This window comes from Stegodyphus dumicola, chromosome 8 (assembly GCF_044657685.1).
Source record: "Stegodyphus dumicola isolate Sdum_Otavi_A_Nest chromosome 8, ASM4465768v1".
In the NCBI taxonomy this organism is placed as follows: Eukaryota; Metazoa; Arthropoda; class Arachnida; order Araneae; family Eresidae; genus Stegodyphus; species Stegodyphus dumicola.
Window position 1 is genome coordinate 84,192,712 of NC_140775.1, and position 27,719 is coordinate 84,220,430.

General features: G+C 32.5%; 1 protein-coding gene across 1 annotated transcript in view; it reads right to left on the minus strand.

Annotated features, from left to right (window-relative positions):
• LOC118190375 (uncharacterized) overlaps positions 1–27,224 on the minus strand; it is a 156,026-nt gene extending 128,802 nt beyond the window's left edge. The window contains exon 1 of the mRNA XM_035361079.2: positions 25,189–27,224. Within this exon, the coding sequence (XP_035216970.2) occupies positions 25,189–27,088 (1,900 nt within the window). The 5' untranslated portion in view covers positions 27,089–27,224. The remainder of the gene's footprint in view (positions 1–25,188) is intronic.
• Positions 27,225–27,719: the final 495 nt, after the last annotated feature.

The window sequence follows — 27,719 nt, forward strand, 5'->3', positions numbered from 1 at the left end:
ACGGCTATCAGAAAGTTTAACTTGCTCATTACTAAATCAAAATGAATACAATAACTGCCGAGCTTAAACAGTAGATTAGATGGTAATTAATTAGTGCGCAAACACCTTAGAAGTCGCCACATTTTCAGAATGCTCTGGCCATAATAGTTTTTCAAACAATACAGTTCTTCAACTGCAAAAAACATACCTCCATTTTTGTGTGTGGTTTTTATAGAAAAATCGATGCATTTTTATGTTAAACTCAGTTTTAAAACATACGCTTAGGGGATTTGCCTGCAATGGAAGAAACTGCGATGACATTTCTGCAATAATACAGCATTTTGCTGCCACGTAAAAGGAGCAATTGCTTCGAATCTATTCTTAAAGTGATCACTACGAAGAATCTATTCTTAAAGTGATCACTACGAAATCTCCATCAGATCAGAAGAAACAAACACTTATAAGTAGGTTTATTGATTAATTTTCGGGAAAAATACCTAAATGAAATGTAAAATAGCTATGTATATAATTAATATTTTTTTGCAAGAATAAGTCACCATTTGTTTTCTTCGGTTAAAAAAAATTCCATGAATAATTCAACGTAATTGTGTAAATACGTAAGTATCGATCAGATATATTTTAATTTTAGCAAACAACGTTGGGGTGTATAATTCACACAATACCGAATCACAGTCATAGCAAATGACAGAAATTGTACACTACGTGATGTTGTACGACAGCAATCTATTATTGAATAGACCTAATTCGACTGTATTTTGCAATATTCGTCATCAATTAAATGACTTCTAGAGTCGGCAACTTCTCTCTATATTATCAAACGTACACACTGAATGAATTTCAGAAGATGCGAAGGTAAAGAGGAAAGTGTTGTTTTTATTCCCACCTTTCCTCATGGGAAAATTTTGAAGGCGAAAGAAAGTCCTGAAAGTAAATACGATTGTATGCTTTTATCACACATGTTGAACAATACAGCAAAATCCGTATACGAACTTCCAACAATCAATCAGAAATCTCTGTCGGATATTTTCTTACCGCAAACTCTTTCAAATAATGAATAGACTGATAAGAGATCGCTCAAACTTTTCTTTAAATGGTTAAGTTGCAACACTGCTGTACACTTGCTGTACCGCTGGGCGTACCGGAAAGACACTCCGATAGGCATCGGAGGAAAGAAGGGGAGGGATTCTTTGAACGTTTGAGCACTAACACACTTCCTTTAGCAAGACAGGAAAATCACGTATGCCGAAAGCATACAGTGTAAAATTCCAAGGCGCAGGAAGAAGGGAGAGATACCTTTGTGAAATCTGCACTACAATACGCATTGCACAGCAGGCTGCACATCCCACATAATGCTAATGTAGCGTTTCGGTCGATTTAGCGTTAACAATTATAGCTTTACTTAAATACAGGACAATTTTAAAAGCGTATTTTCCCGTTGTTCCCAAACTGAAAATTGTGGCTAAGGATATGCAGCTACATTATTTAATGTCAAAGACAGTACACAACTAGTAAGCTAAACACAAAAAATGAACTGTTCTTGCAAACAGTAACAGAAAATCTCTATTGAGGACTTAGTTATGTGAGGTTATTTATTATGCGCCTTCTGGAATAATTTCTAAAAACGACGGATATTCACTTAGCCCTGTAATTAGGAGCTAAAATGTTGAACAAAGGATTTTCATGTGTGAGAGTAACTACATAGGGTGAAAATTTTTTAGTCTCAAGTTAAGGTAGTTTTTAAGCTTTAATTTCTCTAAATAATCACCTATATTAATACACTTACGCATTCAATGCTCCAATTTGTTTAGTCAAATTACAAAATGATTTGTCGTGAATCTTAGCCATTAAACAACAGGTTCAATGGCATCATCCTTGTTCAAATCACGTCTTCAAAGATACTTCTTTACAGCAGAAAACAGATGGAAATCTAGAAGGGCCAGGAAACACCACCGAGAAATAAGCTTTCAGTGGTGTTGGGTCAAATCGAGGGAATAAAGTGGCTAGGTAGCGAGGTGAAGCTACAATCCACAAAAGCTACTTGTGCAATTACGGCACTGAGAAGAGGTACGCTGCCGTGATGCAAGGATGATTCCTTTCTCACGCCTCTTCTCCTGTATGCCAATGCCCATCAGTGGCCAAACGGTAAAGTCACTGAACATTGGTAGTTCAACCTTAGCTCGATTCCCGGCGAAAGGTCTGGCTCCGTACGTATTTCCGTTGCCTTCCCAATGTGTAATATGGATGCGAGCCAGTTTGCCTTACAAAGCTTTCCAAGGAAGGCATCCCTCTGTTTAGGCAGATAACCCTAGCATATACTTTGCCATAATCAAATAAAGCGTATATATGGATTTATTTAATTTTCTTAAAAGTTATTTAAAGCAGTTCTTCCTATCGCTGTTGCTTTCAACTCGCATTTTCTTGTACAATGTAAATGATCTAGGGAGCGCGTATTCAAAATGAGGTAGAAAAAGTTAATATTTAAGGGAAGGTTTTGTAAGGTGAATTCTCTGCAGTCCTCACAATGCTACCTGTTTGGAGCCGCAAAGTTCTCAACCTCATTTGAGAAACGAAGAGTTCGAAGTATAAAGTTAACGAAAAGTACATAAGCCTCTGTATAGCTGGTACAATAGTGACCTAGATACGAGACGTTACATATCAACTATATAGATCTTTCATTACCATGTTTTTTTAATGTACACTGAATCTACTGGAGCATGGTGCACTGGGATACTTGTTTCTGCGACTGTGAATAACTGCATATTTTATAAATAGCTGAGCTTATTTGGGTATGGTTCACAAAAATCCAAAGCAATAAATCGTCTTAGGATTTACATTATTTTTGCTCTGAAAGAGTCCCCATTTTATTGGGTAATTTTTATATGCTACATTCAGTTTGCAGTGAGGATAATCAATAATACTGTTATCACTGCCTGATCACCGGCAAAACGAATAAGTCCTGGCATATGGAGTCAAGTTTTAAAGGCTACAAAAACCCTTCAATAATATCCTGTATTTCTCTCATTATTCCTATATATGTATTTATGTAATATTTCTTCAACAGGATATTGATGATTGAAAATTCCTAAAAGAGCTCTATAGCTAAAGGCTTAGACTGTCGTACTCAGGCCTTGACTGTCATTCATTGCAACTTAATTAAAATTTCAAGTGATGCGTTAGTCAACACCGTTAGAAGTGGTAAAGCTGTAATGCTGCAATATATTTCGAACACGTTTTTACCACAGAAAGTATCATAAATACTATTAATGTTTTGAACAAATGTTCCAAGTTTTTGGCAAACTTTATTAGTTTAGAAAAAGGGGAAGAAACGCTACCTACTAAAATCACATTTATTTTCTGATTGACGAATTAAATAAAAAGTGCCATTTTAGTGAAATAAATCTAGCATTTTCTCAAACAAGAAAAGGGCAGTAGAAGAGAAAATTTACAAGAGTATCTATACTAAAATAAATACGCAACTTGAGCAGAATAGAGACAAAGAATGAGGAAGACACATAAACAAAGCGATGCTCACACGCTTAGGAGTTGCTGGTCTATCTCTTGCCTTTTTGCCGGGAAACATTTCAGAGGTAAGTGAGTGTGACGAACGCGCTCAATCAACTCGAAAAAATCATTTCCCATATAAATAAAAAGAGGAATCTATGCAGTCAGTGGAAAGGGAATACCACACAGGGAAAAAACAAACTTCTCATCCGTGAGAACGGATTAGAGTTTCATATGAAGTTCTTAAAAAAGCATGTTTACGGCCTCTCTGTTTCTGCTTATCGAAGAGGATTAGAATTTCAAGAACAGTTCCACAGATCATTAAAAATTATCCAATAGGTGACTTGTGTGTAAACACAGAAAAAAAAAGAATAACTCGTGATTTCGAATAAAAGAAGTAAGAGGCAACTATCTCAAACAACAAAGGAAAAGGGTAAGGTATTTCATTTATTTAACTCAAATACTAGAGAGGGGATAACTCAAATACATTCTAAACTTCGAATCCCACCAGTTTTCAAAAAGATCTAAAGACTAAAATCTTCAAGCATTTTTTATCATTCGAATCCTAACTGAAATCCGTTAAATATCTTGATTCATACTTTGGAAAGATTAATTTTATTCAGAATTCAACAGAGGTTCAACTGGATTCACTACTGCAAGAAATAAATGTCTCGCAACTGGAATTTTTTTTAGCGGTTATTAAAAAGAACGTGACTGCTTCAATTTCGGTGATTATATTATTCGGTGAAATTATAAAGTTTCCTTTTTATGCATGTGTTTATAAATAACATCAGTTGAAGAAGTCGTTTTTCATCTTCGAGCTATTCTTTGAGATCTATTTAAATAATTCCAATTTAGAATATAAGAGAAACACGCCAATGTGGCAATCAAAATCGCAATAACAACCTTGTATTTAGCGTACATATATTAAAACAATCGATTTCGAGGGCAAACGACCACGTGTTTCTGAGACTCAGTCGCCGATACTTTATTTTTCTTCTTTTTTTCCCTTTTTAGTAATTTCATTCTCCTGATGAGGAGGGACCTTTAGCTGCCCTCGAAATCAATTGAGTGTTTTAATATATGTACGCTAAATACAAGGTTGCTATTGCGATTTTCATTGATTCCAATTCGTTTTTCGTAAAACATATATAAAGAAAAGAATTTATATTCAGTAAATGCGAAGAAATAAAAAATGTTAAGAACTGGACAGAAGAACGTTTTCTACAATTTTCAACTGTAGTGCTTTCTGTGGCTCCTATCAACTAAAAATGAACTCTCACAATCTGTTGATATTTTGCATTCTGATAGAACGCCAGGATTCTAACTTTTATTTCACATACTGGAAATACTAGTCTTCTTGCCGGGATTGTGTGTGTATTTAATTATGGCAAAGCACACTAGGGCTATCTGCCTAAGAGGAGGGATGCCTTCGTGGAGGACTTTTTAAGGGAAACTGACTCGTATACACGTTACACATGGGGAAAACCACGAAAACACCCATGCAGCCAGCCCATTCGCGGGATTCGAACCTCGGACTGAACTACCAGTGTTCAGCGACTTTACCGCTCGGCCGCTGGTGGGCTCTTCTTGACAGAATTAATATTTATAGTCAGAATCCACATAATGCTGATTACTTACAACGGATCTTTTGAATTAATATCAATTCCATTGGGAGTTTTTCTTAATAACTTTGAAAATAACATTTAAAACTTCTCAGCATGGTTACCTTTATTAAGTAATCATTAATTACCTAATGATGCTATTTTACACACGTTCCATGTCGCTCCCAGTCAAACGCACATTAGTTTGCTCTTAACCTCTGCACCGAATTGAAATATCTTCCCTTTTTTTTCTTTTTTCTCCAAGCCATGCATAGCCCGCAACTCTCATCAAGCATAATGCATCTTAAAAGAAGAGCTCTAGACAGAAAAAGCAGCGGTTGTGAATTTCAAATGTTTGAAAATGGTTAATATTGGGACGCCGGTGGCTCTTTGAACTTTGCTATATATTCACTACTTACTAATGATTCTAGACGTTTCTCATTAAGAATTACTGCTTGTGTTATGAGTTTGTTACTGACGTGATTTATTGGATACATAAATTTATAGCATAAGACTGGCATTTTAACAGGCATACATGCTATTTCTTCATGTCATAGCCTGACATTCATGTCAACGGCTTCAACATAACCGTAAGTTTTACAGAACACAAACATGGATGGAACTAATGTTTCTTGCGATATTAATAAACTCTCAACTCGAATAACAGACGTGAAAAATTTTTAAATAAAAAGTAGAAATATTTAAATCTAATTCGAAAAAGCTCTGATTTAGTTCCATTGTAATTACTGTTTTGAAGGCGTTACAGCCGAGACCAGCTGGAAATCGGTATTTCACGTCCTTATCCAAGAGAAAATCTGCTTAATACCTCATTTTATTTTATTATTATTTTCCTTTTTAGAAGAATTGAGTAGTTTCAAGAATTTATTCTGCTGACATATTTTGACAAGCTATTAGAAAATGGCAGAGCCTGAATTCATTTACCCTGTCCTTTCTCGCACAATCTAGCAATATCTAAGCAACTTTAATGTGACGGCTGCATTTTAAAGAATAAAATATTTCTCCGAAGTGCCGACTTTTCTTCAAATGCGCCAAGGTAAACTGGTTACATTTAAACCCCGATTCTGCCAACTTTTCATTTCTAACACTATAAGCCGACAGAGCCATTTTATTAAAAACACTGCTAGCTACTTTGTTAAACATCAAGACGATATGTATATAAATAATATAATTTTTTCTTCCTCTTTACTAAGAAACTTACTACTCTTTTCTTCCTCTTTACTGACTTCAAGAAAAATTTGCAGGCTAACTTTCTTAATTACTGTTTCTGCTTCAGATTTCATTTCACTTAATATGCCACTTCCTAATCAATCCAAGCTTGACTGCTTTCAAATCCTCTCCATTAAGTCAATTTCAAGGTGCTTTTTATAATAATCTGCAATTTGGTTCAGCTTGGATAAATAGTTTTTTCAAAAATTTTAATTATTCGCAGCCACTGTACTTCAACACATTAAGCACATATATATTTGTGTCCGCCGTAAACATTGCAAGGTTACAATATGGAACTTGCGGTGCTTTCGGCGATATTTCGCACCGCCGGAAAAAGGCCACCGAAAGGGGGGGGGAAGCAAAACCTAGCAGTTTCATTATACTGCAGTGTGGAGTATAGAGATATAAAAAAAAAAAAAAAAGAAGGAAAAAAACTCGCATTTCGAAATATTATGTAAGAAACAAAACAACAGTGACAGTATATTTTAAAGTAAATTTCAACACTTTTCACGTATGAAATGCACCTTCAGCAATGTTTTTACGGCAGCTCTATTTTTAGTGATAATATTTTGCAGTACGATGTTCTGAAAAATTCTTTTGCCATCTTTTTTTCTCACTTACGTAATAGGTCGTAGTATTACAAAGTTTTGTCGCCGCCTTTTTCCCCCGAGCCCTTACCTTTAACCTTCAGCTGATGTGGTGCAGATCAGAAGGACAGAATATTAACTTACTTAAAAGTCATTTTTGTTAATGCGAAAAATATCCTATATATCTTAGTACCTTGATTGCTTTCAGAAAAAATAAAAATATTTCATTTTATAAATCATTCATCATTTTTTGAATTATTCGATAATATTTAAAAAGGTTTGGTAAAAGGTAATTTTATTTACCCATCCCTAGGACCCAAGCATATTAGTTATAATTTTTATTACAAATAATAACTAAATTTAGAACTCTTGTCCTCTTCAATGAAGAACAACACTTCGGGGTTTATTGCAAATAATAACATACCAACCTAAACACATAAAATAATTTAATATATTAATCATGGGAAACTCATCATGGGAGGCGCAAGGATTTATTAAAGGCTTCACAGCGTTTACGAGTCATTTGACTGGGAATATTCATTAAGAGCATGAATGCAGTATTCAAAAGTAAATGATCTAGAGACAGCAATTAAACTACGAAAACAGCAGAAGAACAGTAGCTGACACTTGAAAGAAACAGGCTGTTACTCACTCAAGCATTTTACAACTATTAGGGATAGCTAATTAAACAAGCTGTTGATGCGACTATTGTTCTGAAGAGGCTACGACGTTCGAAGAAAGAACACGAAATGACTGTGATGCACAAAAAAGGAATTTTTTTTATATAATATTAGAGCTATTTTGGAACATTTATACGCATCTGGCAAAGTGAAACATGCAAGAAAGAAAAGTGATGTCAACTGAGTTATGTAAACATTACAGCTTAAACGAACTATTTTACGGCAAACAGTTTAAGTACTAGCAAGTCAACTTACTAGTTCAAAAACTAATAAGTCAAAAGTAGCCATACGCATTTAACAAATACAGAAATAAAAAAAAAAAAAAAATATTAATTGACGAAAATTTATACTATCAACAAAAAATTTGCGCAGAGATCAATACAGTAAAAAAGTCGCAAATTTGTTAAGTGGGAGCTAAACGATTATTCAGAAATAGAGTACATAATATATATGGGTTTAGAAGCGTCTCATATCAACCATATTGATGACGTAGCTATTCATAAAAATTACCCATAAGATGTATCATAAATAAAACAAAACAGATATTAAAGCAGGGAGAATAAAAATTATTAAATATATATATTGCTTTTAAATATATGCTTGTTAAACTAATACGTCAGCAACGCTACGGTAAACTTTTAAGAGTTTCTCACACAAAAATGCAATCTGCGCACTGTGCGTTGTTAATATTGTGTTCCCTCGCATAACAAACTTAATCAATTCCATGGTGTTCATCGTACAGGTCATTATTTTCCATCAGTTATTATGAGAATAATTTTAATCTATCCTTTTTTTAATTATTTTAATTTGTTCCTAATTCAAAATCATGAAACATCATAAAACTATTTCAGAAAATAGTAAAAACACCAAAAATGTTGGAAACTTGTCATGAATTTATTAGTTATAAAAATATTAAAGTACGCCCTACATGTACGCTAAATATCAGCCTACTTTCCAATCTAAATCTTCTCAAGTTTTTCACTAAAATTGGAAGACCGAAGGATCATAGATCATAGCTTAGTTTTCAATCTAAATCTTCTCAAGTCTTTCACTAAAACTGGAAGACCGATGGATCATAAATCATCTGTTTTCTACTACCATGATATCTGCTTTAACCAATGTCACTGTAATGAGGGGTTTCAGGGTGATTACAGCTTTTAAGTAAGAACAAAATCGACAAAAATGAAGGGAGAATGAAAAATACTCCTAGAAGAAGGAATTTTAGAGTAAAAACGGCAAAAGTTCGTGAGGTAAAACCCTCACGTATCCTCTGCAGTAACTTCTTTTAAAATCCGTTAAACTATAAAGTTATCATTAACCACGAAAATAGTAAGACATCTGGAAGACTCATCAACTGTCCTTTATCTTGTACATCTGCTTTCGGTTTACTGAAAGCTTCAGGTTTCAAGAATTTGTCTAAAATTATATCCTTTTCCATCAAAATCGGGCCCACCAGCGGCCGAGCGGTAAAGTCGCTGAACACTGGTAGTTCGGTCCGAGGTTCGAATCCCGCGAACGGGCTGGCTGCATGGGCGTTTTCGTGGTTTTCCCCATGTGTAACGTTTATACGAGCCAGTTTCCCTTAGAAAGTCCTCCACGAAGGCATCCCTCCTCTTAGGCAGATAGCCCTCGAGGCTTTGCCATAATCACACACACACACACCATCAAAATCGTTCTTAAGCGGGAACTCTTATGAACAGATTTGCAGCCCGATAAGTTCGGCATTCGCATCGGCGGCCCGATTAGTTGAGCGTTGGCAGAGATATGGACTTCTTTCCACTTTTAATTAAATAAAACTGCACTTTAAAAACATTAATCAAACTAATTTCTACTTTTCCATGATATATTTGATGGCTGTAATAATTACGGACCATTTGTATTCTTCCACTCTTCAGCAGAAGTTAGTTCCCTCTGGATTTCCTCGTTGTTGCTAGTCTGTCTATAATATAACTTTACGAAATAAATAGATTTATTCACTCATCTGGTCGTTATCTTTGTTTATGTGAAATTGGGAGGAGGGGTTACGCATTATAACAGAAAGAAAAAAAAAAAAAAATCTGATGTGTACACCACATGACCTGCTTCTACGGAAATTATACTCATTTTTGCTGCATTTCATTTAAACTAATTTCATGGTATTTCATTGGAGATATAGTTCTCATTCAATTAATTCGGTTCGCAATTCGCGGCAAGGCAAAAATACAAAAATCTCAAACAAGATACCTTTATTAAACATTGAAAAATATAACACATCACATACAGTTAAAACAATTTAAAAAAATTTTTACAACTAAAATTAGAGCTTTTACGCAACAGCAAGCAATTCGGATAGCGGGCAAGAAGGCAGAGTTTTCGGTGCACAAATCTGAGAGTTTACTTTTGGTCCCACTTGGCGAAAAGACACTGAAGGTGCAGAAACTTACTTAATTCTCTATTCTGCTAAGTTTCAAATGTAAACAAATATGGCTGCTAGGGTAAACAAAAATTAGGCTTAGCAGCACTTTAAAACTTTTGTAGATAGTTGTAAAATGACCGACTTTTTAATTGTTGGTCATTCTATAACTATCGCATGCAGATTAACGAAAGGCATAAAAACCTTAACAGGAAGATAAAAACAACAAAATTCAATTATTTTTAAAGCAAAAAATGCACAATTTACCAACATATAAGAATAAAAAAAACTGAGCTCACGGAACCGAGTGCGTATATACGTATATATATATATTTTTTTTTTTTTGGTGCGGCCAATTGCAACTAAAAAGGGAGATGCATAGCTACATATTATAGCGTCCTATATGCAAAATTTCAATGTTCTGAGGCTACTCATTTTTGAGTTATGCAAGATACATACATACATACATACGTAGACAAGTCACGAAAAAATCTCTTCTGAATCAATTTTATAATCCGTTTGGGGGAAGAGATTCCTTTATTCTGTCCTTACATGCAGATGTCACGCAAAAACATCGTTAAATTGCATTCGAGAGCCGTCAAAATGGATATTTTCGTTGAAATATGATACTCGAAATTTTTCGAGATTACTATACTTCCTTTACTTAAGTAATAATCGCTTCTTTTAATGCGTGAAGAGAATCGTGACCGGTCTCAAATGTGTGACCAAGTGCTTTAAGCGAGATATTTTTCTGTCAGTGCGCGCAACCATTATGCAGGACATTCGTTTTGTACAACGACAAAATAATATATAAATGATGTTACATAATTTTACACTTCACGAGTAGTCTCCGTATACATCCCGATTTTGAGTAAATGAAAAGCAATCCTTGACAGTAAACATTTTCACAAATATTACACTAACTTTAAAAACCTCACTACAAAACTATCTGAATTTCTCGACACTGAATTACCAATACCATTAAAATTTTAATGGCTACAGATGAAAAGTCAATGAAAAAGACAATGGCAGTTCAATTCTGTACTTTTGTACCTCTGGCAGTCCACTACTACGAATATATCACGTCTCTCATATTTCCATCTTTATGCATACATCCAGGAACCTCAAAGAAAATACTGTCTTTCTTTTCCGTTTCTTTTGATTTCCACCGAACAGTTTATTTCTCCAGTCAATTTACGAAATATGCTATTGTAAGCTGTTATTTGTTCACCATTTAACATAACACAGTAGAATGGGACAGAATGGCTGCCCATGTGTACAACTCGTGATAACTGTTGTTTTAAGCTGGGTTTTTGTCCCCACGGACAGAAAATAACCTTCTAAGACTCTTAAGACCTGAATAAACGGACTTACAATGCATATGCAAAGACAAGAAAATTCAGAAATTGGTCATTCTCACAGAGGGAAAATTATGCAAATACGCAAAAAAATAGTAAATAATATTCTAAAAATTCTAGAAAGCAAAAAAGGAGAGGTACGTTACACACAAACTCGCTTCGAAGCAAACACAAACTGCAGAAGTCAGCTAATTCTGTAGCTGAGACACACGACATTAGAAACGTCATTTGTTAATTACATTGAAGATATAAATAAGTAACAACTTCGTATTATATTTTAATTAGTTCAGTATGATTACTAAACAACAGATACGAATGTTTAGAAGAAAAAAAAAAAGCCAAAAATATGGGATAGTAATGTCGGTAAGCAATCAAGGTTAGGCTCTTTCTAATGCTCGAGCTCAATGACGTCACTAGGCGTACAGAAGTGGGAGAAAAGACGACAAAAAGAATATAAGGAAATACTCGTTTTTGAGCAGACTATGAGTCAGTAACATGATGGAATAGAAAACCATTTAGCAAAGAACGTGGATTAAAAACGAAAGCTTCGCCAAAGCAGGAGTGGCTCCATCAAACCACAGAGGGAAATACACATTCCAAGTTTACTTTACAGGGGATATCCGTCCAGCATTACTACGTTTTTGCGCATGCGTGATATTGCTGTCGAAGCAGATCCAGCCTTAATATCTTTCTGCGCTTGCGCAAAATAGTTGCCAAGCCGGTGTATGTCGAATGTAAAGTTTATCAACAGTTTTAAAGTTCTGTGATACCATTTTTTTTCCGCGCCCTATTGATGTAAGTCTAATCAGAGACCCGCGCAAGTATATTAATTAATGGATTATATATTTTGAGCAGCAAAATCTTCGAAAATCCGAGTTTGAACTATCGCGAAAAGTTTTGTCAAAGAATGAATCTTTAAGTTCTTTGGTTTTGTGCCAATCTATCAATTTCGACCAGATAATTATAGCATATAGTTGCATCAAGAAAATGAGTCAAGATACAACGTGGGAGGATCATTTTGGAATTATAACCAAGAAAATGCCATTATCCCATTGCCTTTTTTGGGAAGTTTATGGTTTGGGGGCCAAATCTTTAGCTGCTTGGAGGTTTAAGCTCAAATTCAATGAAATACGTAGCTCTAAACAATACGGTGATCAGTGTTGTAAGGCTGAGTTTGCATCTTGGAAAAGCCACAAACATTTGTGCCCGTAATGTCCTTGCAGAATTGAAACATTTAAAATCTGCAGACCTTAAATTATCCAAAACCTTTAAGTAGAAGAAGAAAGAAGACCTGAATATTCCTTCCACTGGAGTACACATCAAAACTGGGATGAAGCTTGGACAGATAATATTTGCATTATTAGATTAAATTAACTTACACAATCAAAATTTTATCCATGATACATAATTCTAGTAATACAAATATGCCTCCTATCTGCCATACAAAAATAATTTACAAACACACTAGAACAAAATAAATACAGACACATAACTACTAGAAGAGATTTCATGTAAAAATCAAATTTTAGTGTGCCTCTTCCTAAAACACTTCACAAACTAAAAAAATGGGAGTATGTGTTTTTAACAAAGAAATCAAACTATATAATGAATGTATTTCCTGAAAGTGTGAAACATGCCTGAAAATAATATTTATTGCATCTTGTTTTGATATGTGAACAATTTAATCTTTAGTAATAATGAATAGGATTGTGCATGCTAAAATATACAATATTTAGAAATTCAATTTAGAAATACATAAACATTAGTTGCCTAGAAGTTAAAAAAAAAAAAAAAAAAAAAAAAAAAAAAAAAACCTAAAGAATGAAATTTTTAATTCTCTAACCTCTAAATAATTTTTTTGCACAATCCCCATTACTGTTGAAACATATGCCAGAAAACAGCATCAACAGAAGATACTCACAGAAGATATCTGTTACCTTTATATTCAGGGAATGAAGCACTTTGCTTTTCATTTTTTCGCCACTGAATTTTCATCCACTTTTTCCTGTGTTTTTCAGAGTGCAAGAGAAATATTTTCGTTCTTTTTCATTAAAGCCATACCGCCTGGCACTTGTATAGCCACATCTTTCACCTAATCACATTTATTGTTTATCTACTACAATGGATGTGTTACACCCAATGCATTTAGTACTTGTGAAGCAGAGCAAAAGGCACAACAAATACCAAGCAGCACCAACATTTAGACTATTTTTTAATTAAATTCATGTGGTGCCCCATGCATTTTAAAAAAAAAAATGTTGTTGAATGGAATTTTAATTTTCTGCATGCTGTTTAGTTTTGCATGGTTCTTCTTTAATGCAATTTTTATTAGCAACTTACTTTTTATGAGTAACTATTATTACAATTTTTATTAGTAACCTATCTGTATTAGTAACCATTATTTTCTGACTATTCTCATCATCCCCAGTTTCAATAGGCAACAGAAGGGCAGTTTTCTAACATTTTTTAAGCATCTTTCACTTTTGAGCATTTTCTTTTAAACATACATACAACTATAGCCAACCCACAAACATATGTACAACACACATGTTTCAATGCAAATGGATTTACATGCTTTATATCCTGCAGTCATTTCACCAATTAGTATTCAACATTTATAAATATATAAGCTGATCATAGATTTTTTTCCTTATATAATTTCTTGTTCTTTATGAAATGCTCTGTTTTGTTATTATTTATAGTGTCTAACAGTCATACAGATTACTCAACAAATGTCTTACGTTAATTTCCAAAGTCAGCAACGAGTTGGTGACTTTTCATCGGGGGGAGGAAAATCAGAAAGTAAATATTTTTCTTTTAATTTTACATTGTTTAGACACTGAAAAAGCAATAAATATAATTAACTTCACTCTGTTTTCATTTTTATTTTCTGTTCCAAAAAAAAAGGGGGGAAGAGGAGTTTTACTGAAGAAATGAAAAGAAATTTAGTAAAAAAGAGAGAAAACTTAAAATTACAAAATTTGGGGCAAAAAAACAAAAACATAGTATTGTGCTAAAGGCATTGGAAAATAAGCCAAAAGTGCCAATACAGCAATTAAAATGCCTGGTATAGCTTTCATGATTGAGTAATTAAAATTTTAATTACTCAATCTTGACTACTTGATATGGAAGAATTCTTAATATCCATAAAATGTCTAGAAAGACAGAAGCAGTAGACCTCATTAAGCTTTCATGAAATAGCTATCACCAAATCTTATTTCAAAAGACAATCTGCCATTACACTCAATTGTGAATGATATCATGACCTTTATTAAATTCTCTCATTGATAAATCAAAGATGGAATAACATGCATAAATATTCCAAATTTAACACAGAACTAATAATGCATTTCCTAAAATCACAAAAACAGATCATATTTCCTATTTGGTAGAATTTTTAATCTTGTTAGACATGTTTTCTTATTAATGTATTAATGATACAATTTTTTTTTTTTTTTTACTTTGTAAAAAAAAAGGGGGGAGGTATTACGAGATTCCTGGGAATTTAAAAAAAATCACTGCAAATGCAAAAAGTTATAAAACAGTACCTGATGTAAAGAATGCTGGCAAACAGAACTAAATTTCTGATCATGCATTACAATTACCAAAGTTGTTAAGAATGTTGATTAATAGAATTAAATTTCTAAACATCCATTATAGTTACCAAACGACATTAAATATGGTCTAAGATCTCTTAAAAATAAATGTACATAAATTTATTCATTACATAAATTTCTTATAAAGTAAAATGAAAAAATTAAATGTTTTTATGACATCACATGTTCGTAAGTCTCTGAAATTGAAATGGGAAGATTTACACAAACCATACAAACGTAAAAATCCTATCAAGATATAAATTTCAACAGTAACATTTATACTCAGATCACTTTTTCTTGAAAAATTCATTGCTTTCTTATTAATGTAAAACTTTTCAATTTTCTCAATTCCTGGTAATAAAAAAATTAATATTCCAAACTCTTATTGGCATTTCTACTATTATTAATAATTTTTAAAGTTACCAAGACATGAAATGACACTCTCCTCATAAGTTATTATATTCTCTCTAAAATTGTCTGCTTTTTAATCGCCAACATCTTATAAAAAGTTGTTGATTTATTATAATTGCATTAATTTTTTTAGAGCATCTATGACTATTTATCATCACTAAAATTCTTGTTCTTCTCAAATAATAAAACTTACCAGTTTTAGCTATTAAAACAGTTCAAAATTCTACCCTTTTTACTTCATTGTACGAAGTAAAAGAAGTATTGTAATTGCAAAAAATTCCAGGTACCATATTTCAACAAAAATATCCATTTTGACTGCTATCAAATGCAATTTAAGGATGTTTTTGCATACATCTGTACGTATGGACACAATAAAAGACTCTTTTTTTCACAAAAAAATTAGAAAACTGATTTAAAATGGATTCAGAAAATATATTTTAGTGGCGTTTGTACGTACGTATGTATCTAGCATAACTCAAAAACGAGTAGCTTCAGAAGACTGAAATTTTGTATACAGAACAGTTATAGGATGTAGTTGTACTATTCCCTTTTTGGTGTCAATCGGCCTCACCAAAAGTAAATAAATATACAGTCAAAAGTCGTTTATTCGGACACCCATAATCCGGAATGATCTATAATCCGGACCTCAAAGCGAAAAACTTTCTGTGCATGCGACGCGTTGACACATGCGCATAGGCGTTTACGCGTGCACGTAAGACATTTACGACTGCACATGTGCATGTGCACAAGTGCAGAATACGTTTTTGCGTGCGCATTTTATGTATAATGGAGGGTATAAGCTAAAATTATCTAATTATCTATTTCAGTTAATGTTGATGATTGCATTGTTCCTTAATCTTTGAATTGGATCCGGCTTATTATTTCTTGCAGACGGTAAGAGCAATTTTATAAAAGTAAACTTGAACTTTCGATTATGTCAAATAGTATTTCCGATGCTGGAGCTCCCAAAGGATCTACAAAACGAAAGTATGTTTCGATGTCCACCAAACCAAAGGCGGAATTGCTGCAAAAAATGGATAAAGACTTGAAGAAGGTGACAGAGAGGTTAGTGAAAGCGAAAAAATTTCGATTGACAAGTTAGTCGGTATTCTCGGCACAGCAATTACGGGACTTCAGCGGAACTTTGTAACTGAACAAGAAATTATGTCTGTTTATAGAATTAAAGAGAAAGTATTATCGCATAAAACGAAGCAACTTAAACAACTTACATTGAAAGAAATGTTTAATAAAGTAAACAAATAAATATTGAGCTTTTTTTTTCGTAGATTTTGATACCCTTTAGATCATAATTGTTCTTTATTTCATAAATTACGGTTTCATATTTTTAATTTTAGAATTTCTGCATGCCATCTTACGAGATTTAAACTGATGACCTATAATCCAAAAAAATTGATAATCCGGAATCGCTGAAGTCCCGACGAGTCCAGATTAACGGCTTTCGACTGTGTATATATATATATATATACACATACCCACTCTGTTACTCGGCTCCATGAGCTCAGTTTTTTATTCTTATATACTGGTAAATTAGCATTTTCTGCTAAAAGTATTGAATTATGTTGTTCTTATCTTCCAGTTAAAATTTATATGCCATTACTTAACCTGCATGCAATATTTGTAGAATTATCAACAATGTAAAAGTTGTTTAGTGTGGCTAAGCCCAATTTTTTTTACCACAGCAGCCATATTTGTTTACTTTGTTTACATTTGAAACTTAGCAGAATAATGGATTTGTTGCCATCTAAAGAAACTAAGCTTTGCAACAACAACTGTTTCTTTTTTATTTGTCCAATTTCTTTTATACATCATTTTAGATTTATTAAAGTATTTAAATAGAACATGTGACAATAATTAGATCATTCTTCAGATGATATAATTTTTGCACAGTCAGTTTTAAAATGAATGAAGTGTAACACTATTAAGTGAACCAGAGTGTCTCTATGGTAAATAAATATAGTGAATTTTTTAAAGAGTGCATTTATTCTGTTGTGGTTTATGTGCTATCGAAGAAGTAGAATTAATTCAACTAAAAAGTTTAAATGAAATGCAGGAAAAAATGCATATAACATGATATTCCATGGAAGGAAATCATGTGGTGTATACATCGGATTTTTTCACACAGTGGTAGGCATTTTATATATATAAATAATTTTTTGAAAAGAAAAACTTTTACTGAAAAACAAATTTTTTAACAATGTGAATAAAATCAAAATGTATTTTGAAAGTGAACAAAACTGTAACCAGCTTGAGATAAAACTCAAGTTCGTAGTTCAAACACTAGCATTCATCTAATATGCTGAACATCAAATGTGAGAATACTTTTTTTAAAGAATAAAAAACAGATATACTAATTCTGAAGACAGATAGTAGAATTATAAAGTTGTGAAAGTCAAAAAATTGAACAGATAAGAATTTGGAAGAACATAATCTTGAAATTTAGTATTTTATTGGATATCGATCGGTCAACACCGATCCTTTGCATAACCTCAAATGTTATGCACAGGATCAAACCTTTGCATAACCTCAAATGTTATGCACAGGATCAAAGCTCTCTTGAAAAATCAATACATTTTGATTATCCATAACTTCACTGAAAAGTCATGAACATGTTGCCGAGTTTTAAGATGTTGTTAAACTTCGCAGTTCCATTAGAATTCGTTACAACAAAAACAACTACACTCAGTGAAAAAAGAAATACTAACCAAAAAATTTGATTGTGAATTACAAACATGCAAATTCACATTTACTCAAACACGTGTGCTAAGCACATATCTGGGTTGCTACATAAATACCTTTTAATGACATCATAGGTTGCCACTTAGCAACACAGTGCAATTGTCTCATCAGCACTTTTTTGCAGCTTTTTGATGGGGATGCAGATAATTAGAAAGTACTGTAGGACTTTTTTCAAAACTCATATAACCACCTTGAACAATCATTGCCAATTTTGGGTTTCTGTCAGTGAAAGTTACCCTTATTAAATTTTTGCTTTAAATTTGTACATTGTAATGTTTTTTAGTCATGGTAAGAGCATGGGAAAAGGCAAAATTTAAGAGGTACTAGCAGAAGAAAAACTGAAAATTCAAAAAACTTTTCAGTTCGATACTTAAACTAACTTAAACTAAACTTTGCAATCGAGAATTTACGTTAATATTTTGTGTGGGCCCATGAGAAATAAAGCAATAACATTTACGTATAATATTACACAAAATAAAAGGATAATATTTAGCATTATAATAGTAACATCTACAATAATATTATTTTATTGTGCATCTACGGACTTTATTCATTCAACAGTATTTTGAAAAATGAGGATTATTTCGCATTGAAACAATTTGGCGGCATAAAGAGGTAAATGGATGAAAACTTTACACAACTTTAGAAAATAGCTTTTTCATGTCATATCAAAAATCCAGCAAAAATTTTAAAAATTCAGAGTTTAGAATTTAGGTTTGGATTTCAGAGCAAAATTAATTATTTTGCAGTGTATTTTTCTTAAAATGCTAACAGAAAGTAAACTTAAAAATTATTTAAATATATAAAAAATCTATTATTTATAATAGAAATTAAAAAATAATAGGAACAAATTCAAAATTCATAGATTTATTCAACATTTATAAAAAATTCTCTGAATTTTTTTTTAATTTGCACCATAATAAAGTTATTGCCCTATACATCAATCCAAAATTGTTCTTTAGTTTGCAAGTTTTTGTAATCAATGATAATGATTTATTTTTACAGTTGTGGCACTGAAAACAATTATGAACTTATATTTTTACCATTTCTCAATGGTTCGATAAGACTGTCAAATTTCAATGACCACTATATATATTTTAGGTAATACTTAAATGAATAACACATTTTGCACTTAAAAATAAGCAAGGAACCACATTTCAGGATACAATAAACTGCTCTTACTTACATTCACCCTGAATATTTGCAACATAATATTTATGAATACTACAATACATTAAAAAATCAAAAAATTAAGCCTGCTATTTGTATCCCAAAACTACAAGCTATATTAAAAATTTAAGATTAATTAATCTGTACAGAAATACTAGTTACACATATTACTGGAAAACTGGTTTAAATTTTTCTACATATAATAAAATAATTTCAAGCAAATGACACATAAAAAAAACGGATAATATACGCTTTCACATTTAAAACAAAATTCATAAGATTTTCAGAAAGCTTGAATTATCTTTTATAATTTTTTCTAACTATAGCTTTAGTAATGATACAACTTAATGTTGCCACCAAATTGTAAAAAAAAATGGTACCTAGAGACATCAAATTTTGAATGACAGAGTTTCCAACTTGAAAATGAGTATCTGGAAGCCCTACTTTGTTTTATCTATTTCATATTTTGCAAAACTTTAACAAACTCAATGATTTCAAAGGATTCCATTAATATTAACATCACATGCATCTTGAAGCATGGATATTTTATGCACAAGTTTTTTTGTGTGTGTGTTGTGCGTGTGATATTGCTGTTGTTGAATTGAATTTTATGGTTTAAGTGCGAAGAACATGAGTTCGATTCCCAATTTAGAGGAGAAAAGAATGTTTATCCTCCCATGTTTAAAGTGAGTTTAATTTTTACTGTTTTCCTACTTTTTTAAAAAAATTATCCTAGAATTTTATGATTAGTTCCATGTAGAATGGATGTTTAAGGGAATTGAAAAACTAGAGTTAAAAGAAATCAATTCAGGGAGTTAGTGTTTGATCAAGCGGATTCTACTGATCCTACTGCTTATTCAATTTTGTTCACTCTTTGCTCCATTCTCATTTACTGCTCAATTCCCCTCTTTCTTTTTCCTGTGTTATTGTTGGTGAGTGGCGAGTCATAAGAAAAAGCCAATTGATTTCAGTGAGTGAACATTTTTTATCCACTCTCACAAAAGAGCAGGTTTGGATATATACAGTCAAACGTCTTTAATCTAAACGTCCACAATCCAGAGTGATCTATAATCCGGACCTGAAAGCTACAAACTTTCTGCGCATGCATAGCTTTCACGCATGCGCATATGCATTTAGGCAAGCACACAATACCTTTACACATGCGCGTTTAATGTATAATGGACGGTATAAGCTAAAATTATCTATTTCAGTTAATGTTGCAGATTGTGTTGTTCCTTAATCTTCTAATTGGATCCAGCTTATTATTTTTTGCAGACTTTTAGAGCAATTTTATAAAAGTAAGCTTGAACTTTCGATTATGTCAAAAAGAATTTCCGATTCTGGAGCTGCCAAAGGATCTATCTACAAAGCGAAAGCATGTTTTGATGTCCATCAAACAAGAAGCGGAATTGCTGCAAAAAATGAATAAGGGCATATCCTTTGTTTCTCTAACCATTCCGAAATCTGTTTATCAATTTCACGCTGCTCTGCCGGGGGGGACGTCGCGGCACGCAATGAACTGGAAGTTGATCTGTTAGCACTATCCTTATCTTCAGGGCAGATGTTTTTATTTTATTTGGCTTATAATTCCTTACTAAATGTAGTATTTCATCTCGATGTACTCCATCTTTAATATGATTTAAATCAAATTCCTCGTCATTATAAATATCACAAATACACATCAAACAGTTTTCTGGTTCCCATTTTCTAATTTCGACTATGCGTTATGTATGCTTTACGCATGCGCACATTGAAAGAAATGTTTAATAAAGTAAACAAATATAAAGTTTTTTTTTTTTTTTTTTTTTTTTTTTTTGTAAATTTTGATACTTTTTAGATCATAATTGCTCTTTATTTCATAAATTACGGTTTCATATTTTTAATTTTATAATTTCTGCATGCCATCTTACCAGATTTAAACTGATGATCTATAATCCGGAAAAACCAATAATCCGGAATCACCGATGTCCCGACGAGTCCAGATTAAACACTTTTGACTGTATCATAAAACAGCTTTTTTGTCCCATCTTTATACATTTTTCTTTTCCTTACAAGACACACATACTTTTTTTTTCATTTTCTTCTCTCTCTCTTATTTTTTTTTCGATGTATATGTGTTGCCGTTTCAACATTCCTCACATACACAGCAATCTATTTTCACTAAAAACACATCACAAAATTTGAAAAAAAAAAAAAAAAAAAAAAATCATCATATTGCCACAAACATACCATCATGTACAACTCGAGCACCAAAATCTTAAATATAAGAAGGATAAAAGCTTAAATGCATCATGAACCTTTTTAAGTGCATGATGACCTCACAGCAAGCTACATCATGTTCTATGCATGCAGAAAGCTGCTAAGTTCACGACTTCACCAAAGATGAAATACCATAATCAGAATCATAATCAGCAGTTGACTGGTGAAAATATCAGGAAAATTGGAAAGACCTCTTCGAGGGAATGGATGGTATGAACATCTCTGGTTCCACATAAACACTTTTTGGCAACATCCTGGGGTTGTTACATAAACAGATTTTGGTAACACGGTATGATACCCCCCATCAATACTTCATAGCAAACACACATCCCCCCACACACACAAAAAAAGAAAATATCAACAAATTAGCATGTTTGTCAAATGCTAAAAAATTTTTGTTTGGCTATCCTCAAATCTCTATGGATATTCATCTTAAAGATAACAACAATAAGTAGCATTTTATAAAAAACAAGAAATTTTATGAGGAAAAACAAAATCCATTTGATCAAATTTTGATGATTAGAGTTGACTTTAGGGTACCTCTAGTATTACAGCGAAGTTGTTTCATTTATTGCCAAGTTGTTGTTTCATTTATGGTAACCTGAAAAATTGAATGTTATAGAAATCCTATTATGACGTAATCATTTTCATTATTCCAAGAAATTTGGAATCATGGGATGTTTTGTAAGGGCTTTTGTGGTGTGTGTTTAGGAAATACATTGCTTGTTTCATTGTTTAGACTTTAGAATGGCTGAATGTAGTAAGATTAATTTGAAGTTTCTGTACGATTTGGAACGAAAGGGGAAAAGTGTATTAATTGACTGGTGTGTAATTGAAGGTTTACTTAGTAGCTATTTTCGGGACAGTCCGGAATACATAGGATGTTTTTTACTCTTATTTTTATGAATTTATGTGGCGATATGGATTGTAGTTCAGATAATTTTAGGAAGTTTTTGGATGCTGTTAAGGAATTTTGTGTGCCACAGAGGTAAGTGGATATTTGCTTTGTGTAATGCTTAAATGCATAATCCTTTTTTATGTTATTTTATTGTTTGGTTTAAAATGTAGTTTACTGAGATTTATTTTTTGTTTGCCTCTACTGTAGAATTGTGTGCTCCTTTGACTTTTTAAATGAAAATATATCGATGCGTACATCATGGACAAACTCAATAGAGTGTAGAAAGCTTTGTTTGTGCAATTATCTGATTTTTTTTAAAAGTGAAAATAGGTCAATGTGTACATGAGTACTAAGTTTGTGCAATTTTTTGTCTTGTTATTTTGGCTTTGCGTAGCGGAGATTTTTGGCGCAAAAATATCCGCTACACAAGCCAAAATAGCAAGTCGAAGACTTGCACAAATTCGCTATCCATGAACCGCCAAAAATCGCCAAGGGGTACCCTAAAATATACTTTTATCATTTTGACTTATATGTGCTGAATGCCGCTCTGCCACAGTGTTCACAAAATTTTTCACAATAGAAAAACTTAATAATGCATTTAGGAATACACTTTCAAATATCATTTGCATAAATAAATATCACTAGCCTTGATAAATAACAATACATACAATAAACACATTTGATTTATCAGTTTATATAGTTAAATGAATAAAATATTTTTTGTAATTATGCTTACTAAAAAATGTTTAAATGATAGAAAGGCGAAAGTTGTTAACATCAACTATGAAGACTCCATCTTTAAGGAAGTAATTAAATGCTGAAGTTGGGAGTATGAACAGTATCTTCACTACTAAAAAAGCTCCACATTTTAATTAAATGCATTCAGTAAAACCATTCTAATATTACTCTACATACACTTGTTTATATATCTTACTTTTCATTCAATAGTTTTATATTTTATCCCCTCATTTTCTTCATAAAAGTTACAAATAACTTCTACACCCTACAACCCTCTGAGTGGTACAGCTTTTTGGATTTGCTCATGAAGACCAGTACTTAAACTGCTTGCTTCTATTGGCTAAATTTTTACAATTACTTTTTTTTATTCCCTGTTTTCATAAATGTCCATTCATTAAGACAATATCTACATTATTAAATAAGAAAGCAAAATATTTTTAATTATAATCTAATATATACCAAAAGACAAAAAAATTTCGTAGATAGAGGTGGTCATGCCACTCAAGAGGTTAATAAAGAACTTATAAAATACATATCACCTGCAATATTTCTTTTAAGGTATTCGTATAAGACTGCATATTTATTTCAGTGATGTTCTTAAGTACTTTTCCTTTTTAAACACATTAGAAATTCATTGAATATTCAGGATTATTCAAATAATACATTGCATGTATGAGAAACAGTTTCCCTTTAAAAGTCCTCTACAAAATTCCTCCCTTTAGGCAAATAGTCCTTAAGTACTAGATCCAAACCAAATAATGCATCATTTAAGACATAATATTTTTTCTGTGCAATTACAAGAAAAATTAGAAATAAAACCACAGGACAGAGATTATTTTATTAGCCCAAACGGCCATTAGCCCCAAAGGGCTCTTAATCTCGAAACAGCATTTTGCACTGAATAACTAAAAGCACTATCACTTTCCAAATTGTTGCCAGCAAATATTATTGCCCTATATTATATTTAAAGAAATTAAATTAATAAAGAATCTGGATTCATTTATATATTGCTCGCGTTGGGAAAAAAACAATCATACCCAGAACCATCAAATTTTGAATAACATAGGCTTTCACCTGAATATAAACCTCTAGAACTTCGAATTTGTTTTATTGTCTAGTTTATATTTTGTAAAACTAATGAATTTTTTATCAATAAACTCAATGATTTTAAAACATAGAATGGTAACACTGTACGGAAAAAAAAACTTTTTTTCTCACCAATGTGCAAGACCGTCAATCGGAAATTCTAAAGATATGCTGTTTCTAAATATTTTTAGTCTAAAGGGACATTAGCCCAAATGCTCTTGAAACATGTATGTGTGCGTAAAAGAAAAAAAAAATGCATCTTTGGGCATAATAAAAAATCTAAGAGCTTTCAGATTTTGTTTTTATTAAATTATTATAGCCCTAGTAATTTATGCTAAAGCTAATACTGGCAGAAAACTTGTCCACAAATTACATATGAAATAATATTTCTTGTGCAATGTATCAAATGAAATGATGTTAGTTAAATCCCCCCTACATTATACATATATATATCAGTTATTTATATTACCAATATAATCAAGTAATCAAAAAGATAAAGTTTCTTTATCCAAAATTAAAATGTTTTAAAATCAACTTCTGAATTAAATTTATTTTAAGTGGAAAGGTCAAAGCACTTACACATAAGATCCAAAGAAGAATCTCAAAAGTTTACATATATCATCACATCTTAAGATAATAAGCATGCACACATTGTCTTCTAGTTATAGAATTTAAAGTTTCACTTACGTATTAAAAAAAGGAATATGAGAATGAAATTTTCTTGCAAGAAGCATTTAATATGAAAATATTTTATCTATTTCACCTCTGGAAATAATCGATAAAAGATTAAAAATTTAGACTAAATTCTAGTTTAAATTATTTTTAAGTTCACATACTTTTCTGTTACAAAATGAATTAGAATTAGTATGCATATCACATGGGAAAAAAGTAACTATGCCATGTTTTAAAACAAAATGTACTTACCAAAATATTCCCCTTCAGGATTACTTTCCAGTTCATCTTCAATTTGTTTGGTTAAAGCTTCAATTTTTTTCTCGGCCTCTGTTGGGCCTTTCTGTCGTTGTGGAGTCACATTATAAGGCAAAAGTGTTTTGGAATTCAAAGTATTTGGCTTAGATCCTGTACCAGGATATGGAGGGGGTGGGGGTAAATGGCCAGCAGATGCAGACTTCGGAGTCATGGAAGACGTCAAAATTTGTGAGTGAGCTGGTTGTGGCAACTGCAGTTTTGCTAGCAGAGATACCTGATCTCGAGGATGTGATCCGTTTGGCAAAGGCTTGATATAACCTTGATTAGATAAAAGGCTATGGGTACTACCTATTAATGAAGGATTTACAGATGGATGAGTCAAATGCTGACTATGTATTGGTGTAAACGAATTTGCAGACGTAGTTGGTCTCAAAGATAAGTTTATTTTTGGATTTGAAATATAATTCTCAACTAAATTACTAGAGGAAGATACAGCCACTTTGTTCTGAGTTGAATAAACTGAATTACTAGCAGGGGTGGTAGCTTGCTGATAATGAGATGTATTACCACTAGACACTTGATACACATTTGTTGCACTCACAGGTTGGCAACTATAACCAGCTGAAACAAGGGGATAATCTTTATTTATGCCAGGAATAACATGTGGTATATTAGTAATAGGATTATGTTGTATAGCAGATACATAAGGGTAATTTGTGGTGCCAACCTGTCGATGCACAACACTACTGACATCTCCAAAGGTATCACCACAAACTGCAGTGGAAGCTTGAGGTTTTAAAGAAAGTTCCTGCAGATTTGCATAAATTGGATATTCAGTAGATACTTTAGGATAAGGATAAGGTGGTGGAGGTTTAGGTACTACAGTTATGCATGGTCCTGGATTTCGTGATTCAAGAGAACTGTTGGGCCGAGAAACCTGCTGTATGATTTCATGAGGAACAGTACAGTTCATCTTTAGCACTGTTTCAGGCAAAATCGTATTTACACTTCGCACATTGCTAAGATTCTCATAGATAGGCCCTGTATAACTTGTTCTTGGTGAGCCAGAATTCTGTGACTCTCGGCTACCACTGGAACTACTGAGGCTACTACGAGGACTGGAATGTAACGAATCATGACCAAGTCTATTTGTAATGCCAGATATAGAACTTAACACATTTTTATTTGGAATATTAGCATATTTCAAATGACTACGGTCATTAACCTGTAAAAATGAAGATTTTGAAACATTAGCATTAGAATTTGTTAAAGAATATCCTTTGTTGGAAAGACCATTGGAGATTGAAACATTTACCGAAGAACTAGATACAGTAACAGGAAGGGGCTGCTTTGGTGTAGGAAATTTTGCAGCTGCAATAACACTGGCACGATCTATTTTTGAATATGCAGGAGGATCTTTTGTTTTAAAATTCTGTCCAGTTTTCACTAAACTCTCTTTGGCTCCAACTGAACGATTTGCATGACTAAGCAAAGCATTGGGAACATCAGCTTGTTTATAAGATGACAAATAAGCTGCATTTGATATATGATTGGCATGACAATCTAACGAAGTTTTGGTACCCTTTTCAGGCAAATGATCAGGAACATAGCTAAGCTGAGAAGAACTCACCTGTTTGGGTCGTATTTTTCCATAATACGACTCCGAAGATATACTAGAATTAACTCTACTTGAATATAAACTCGGATGAGATTCCAAATTCAAATTCGCGTATAATTCGCGTTTCTTTTCAAAATCCTCACCGGCTGATGTTTCCGATTTCTTCAGTGTTGTTGAATTGGCACTAAAACATTCTCGAGATGGCACTTCAAAAAGGCTTAAATCTTTCATGAAACGGGTTGTATCCTCTTCTAATTCGTCATCATACATATCCATGCCAGAAGCATTGAATAAGATCAGAGTACTAAAATCCAATTAGCGTAATCAACTCACTTCCACACTTTCAAACGCACATCACGCAACTACATACGAAAACGTCGCTTAGGTGGTTCATTCCAATGTTTGTAGATGGTAGTTGCGGCTTTGTTCTGACGTCACTTTGATGCTAACTTCAACTTTTACCCCATTTTTCTTATATCTCAAAAACTGCGAAATACAATCTGAAAATTTTTTTAACTAAATTAAATAGTAAAATACATTTTTTAAAGAGAGTCTTAGCGAAAATTTTTTAGCATTTCACATCAACAGTGCGAATGCTACAAGATTACCATTTACTGAAATACATGAAAAAGTGATCATGTAACTAATGCAAATTTTAAGACGTGCACAGTATTATGTTAACAAAAGACAGATAATAGTTCAACGACAGTATTGTACCTGGATAATAAACGACTGGCATTAACATATATGTTCACTTAATAAATGTTGCAAAATAATACCCGTTAAAAACTTCATATTGCGAAGAAATCATAAAAGTATGCATAAAAAAACTAAAAACGAACAAATGGTCTTAAAATTTGAAAAATTATGTTTATTTCAATTCGCAGTTTACATCATTATAGTTTAC